A 2,902-nucleotide genomic window follows, 5' to 3' on the forward strand; every position below is an offset into this window, starting at 1 on the left:
ATATATATATATATAATATAGTAGAGAAGAAATGCCAGGCTTATATACTAAAAAGGGGGGGGCATGTAGATCACACTCGAGCTGCCAGGCAAATTCATGATCATTCGAGAAACTCCAGCGCGCATGCTCCCAGCGTCGCGTGACTTTCGCTGTCGTAATAATATGTTCCTCTGTTTACTTTTTTACTAAAAGGTGGCAATTTTGTTTACTTTGTAGCCATGTTCCGAAAAGGTTATAAAAGTCGATAAATGCTCTAGCACGAGAGTCGAAAGGAAGCCAATAATAAAATATTGTAACATGAAACAAATGTGCGACAATCTTTGAGATTTTTCTTTTAATTGAGTCTGAGGGGTCTAATAAGAAACTTTGTTAGATGACAAAATCCTTACCCTCCAGTAAAAATCTACAAACTCAAGTTACTTTACTTTTGAATCAACTATCGACTGTATGTACGGTAAGATATCTCAAACGTAGGCCTAAACGTGTCGATAAGTAAAACTAAAAGTTGTTACTACAGCGGAAGTCATGTGACGCTAGTTTCACGTCATGATATTCTCGAAGGTTCGTGAATGGTCGAGTGTTTACTAGATGTGCGGTATTCTTGTATATAAGACCGCCAAGAAGTGACGGCAACAATGGAATTGAATTGCAAACAGAGATAGAGACGGACAATTGAGTCAAGCGCGTGAATCGTTCCTTGTGAATTATAGCGTTTGATTAAGTTATAGAGTGACTGTGGAAATTAAGTGTATTGCAAAGTTGTATTAAGAAAAAATAAACTAGTTTTATTTAAGAAAGGACTTGTATCGGTAAAGTTTCTTCGGAAAGAATTTTTACGGAACTTATCAAAAAACACAGAGGCGTAACAAAGTATATTCTAGTAACCTAAAGTTGGTGGTCATTTATTTCGGATAAAATTTATTTATGGTTTAGTTATTTTCAAAGAAAGATGCAAAATAAGCTGACGTAACATTTCATCAATATTTTTTTAATCTCTTCACCATTTAAAAGTTGTAATACCTGCAGACTTTGTTGTTATGACGTAGTTGCGGTTTCTTTAATTTTTCCACGAGGTGAAAACTTGATTCCACTTTTTCTTTAAAAGGGCAACCACCTACAGAACGTTAAACACAGAGTGAGTAACTTTCCAAAAAACGGTTACTCCTGTTACCCCGCGATGCAAGCTTTATTAACTGTAACATGATAACAGATAAAACTAATCAAATTGATGTTTGATGTGGTACTACATCAAAATAAGACTTACAATAATTCTTAAAAAATCTTGTGCACCGAAGTGCTGTAACGAACTTTTTACCTGGACATCCGTAGCATGTGGAAATAACAAAATAATTTAAGTTTATATTTGGAAGTGGGTTGGCCCTGTGAAATATCTCTGGATTTCACAACTGGCAGCTCTGGTTCGAAAATGTGTGGAACCACAAAATGTTCCTTGTAATTTAAGCTTTAAGTACTTTATAAGAGTAGTAATCGATCCCTTAGCGTGGATGATACGTGTTATGGGTCAGTAGTTCAAAATTAGAGACAGCAGCAGACAGCCTTAGTGACTTTGGTATAAATACAACATACTAATACAATTGTGTGATAACAAATTCTACTTTTATCTTATTATGGTTTTTGTTTATTATTCCTCTATCATTTAGTTATATTAAAGCGCTAACTCACCTTCAAGCTGATCACGTTGATTTTGAGTAAGTATCTACATATTATAAAACTGGCGCCAGCTTCCCCTAGCGGTGACGTACGGATATTAATGTTGAGAAATATTTTGTAGATTTATGGTAAAAGATAGTCGCATGAGATGTAATCTCATGATCTAACCACACAATAACAACCCTTCCTTAATGGTGAAAACAAGTTAGTTCAAGGGTACAGTTAGAACGAATTATTGCTGATTATGTTTTGTAAGTCATAAAACATTTATTCCAATTGTTTGAAAAATATGTTTTGAATTTCTTTTGTTCGACTCTGGTTGTAGCAGCGTTTTATTTTAGTACGTTAGACGCTAATATAATTTTGAATTTTAATTAAATAAAATATTAAACGAAGCAATGATTCTTATTTCTGTTGATGAATTTAGATATAGTCCTAATGAATTCCCCATTTTAATCAAATGTAGAATTAATGTTTGGAGACGGCTTAAACAGGTAGTGAAAGAAACTTTTATTATAAATATACAATGCTTCTATAAGCCTATGTCATCATCATGTTGTCGAAACGTTGTACATTTGTAATAACTACCCGTTTAAACCGTCTCCAAATACTATTTCCTTGAAAAAAGGTAGTTTCTTTGTCATCAAATACAGAATTTAATATTTTTTCTACTTTCAGTTATGTTAATTTTTTCTTGATTTCATTTTACCTAAATTCCTGTTAGCAAAAATATCGACATGTCGCTGTCTGATTGTTTCAAAAATATGAATTAATTGTTTTGAACTTAAATAACCCCATGCCCCCAAATTCATTTCATATACACTTATTTCCTGTTTGGCCTGATAGATGGCGTTGCCTAGATTAGCCCAGTCTTATCTATCGCCTTTTATTCTCTCTACAATTAATCGTAATTTTGCAACTGTTCGGATGTTTGTGATTTATATTAATGATATTGACTCTGGATTGACTAACTAAATTTTGAAGTTTGCAGATGAAGTTTTTTTTTTGGGGGGGGGGGGTGAGGGGCTAACTGTATTAAAGATGCTGCAGACTTACAGGGAGATTTAAATCATTGGAGGAATTGGGTCAATACGTGGCAGATGATGTTGAACTATCCAAATGTAAGGTGATGCATGTAAATTTTCACAATTCAAATTATTGTTACAATTTAAATACTGTGGTTAAAGAAAAATATCTTAGTGTTGTGATCTAAAAATCACTTAAGTCATCT

At 33.4% G+C, this 2,902-nt stretch overlaps 1 protein-coding gene across 1 annotated transcript in view; it reads right to left on the reverse strand.

Moving 5' to 3' along the window:
- LOC106475665 (calcitonin gene-related peptide type 1 receptor-like) overlaps window positions 1-2,902 on the reverse strand; it is a 19,673-nt gene that overhangs the window by 2,874 nt on the left and 13,897 nt on the right. Inside the window, exon 10 of the mRNA XM_022379723.1 lies at window positions 1,021-1,114. Coding sequence (XP_022235431.1) covers window positions 1,058-1,114 — 57 coding nt within the window. The 3' untranslated portion in view covers window positions 1,021-1,057. The remainder of the gene's footprint in view (window positions 1-1,020; window positions 1,115-2,902) is intronic.

This window comes from Limulus polyphemus, unplaced genomic scaffold, assembly GCF_000517525.1.
Source record: "Limulus polyphemus unplaced genomic scaffold, Limulus_polyphemus-2.1.2 Scaffold8953, whole genome shotgun sequence".
NCBI classification, from domain to species: domain Eukaryota; kingdom Metazoa; phylum Arthropoda; class Merostomata; order Xiphosura; family Limulidae; genus Limulus; species Limulus polyphemus.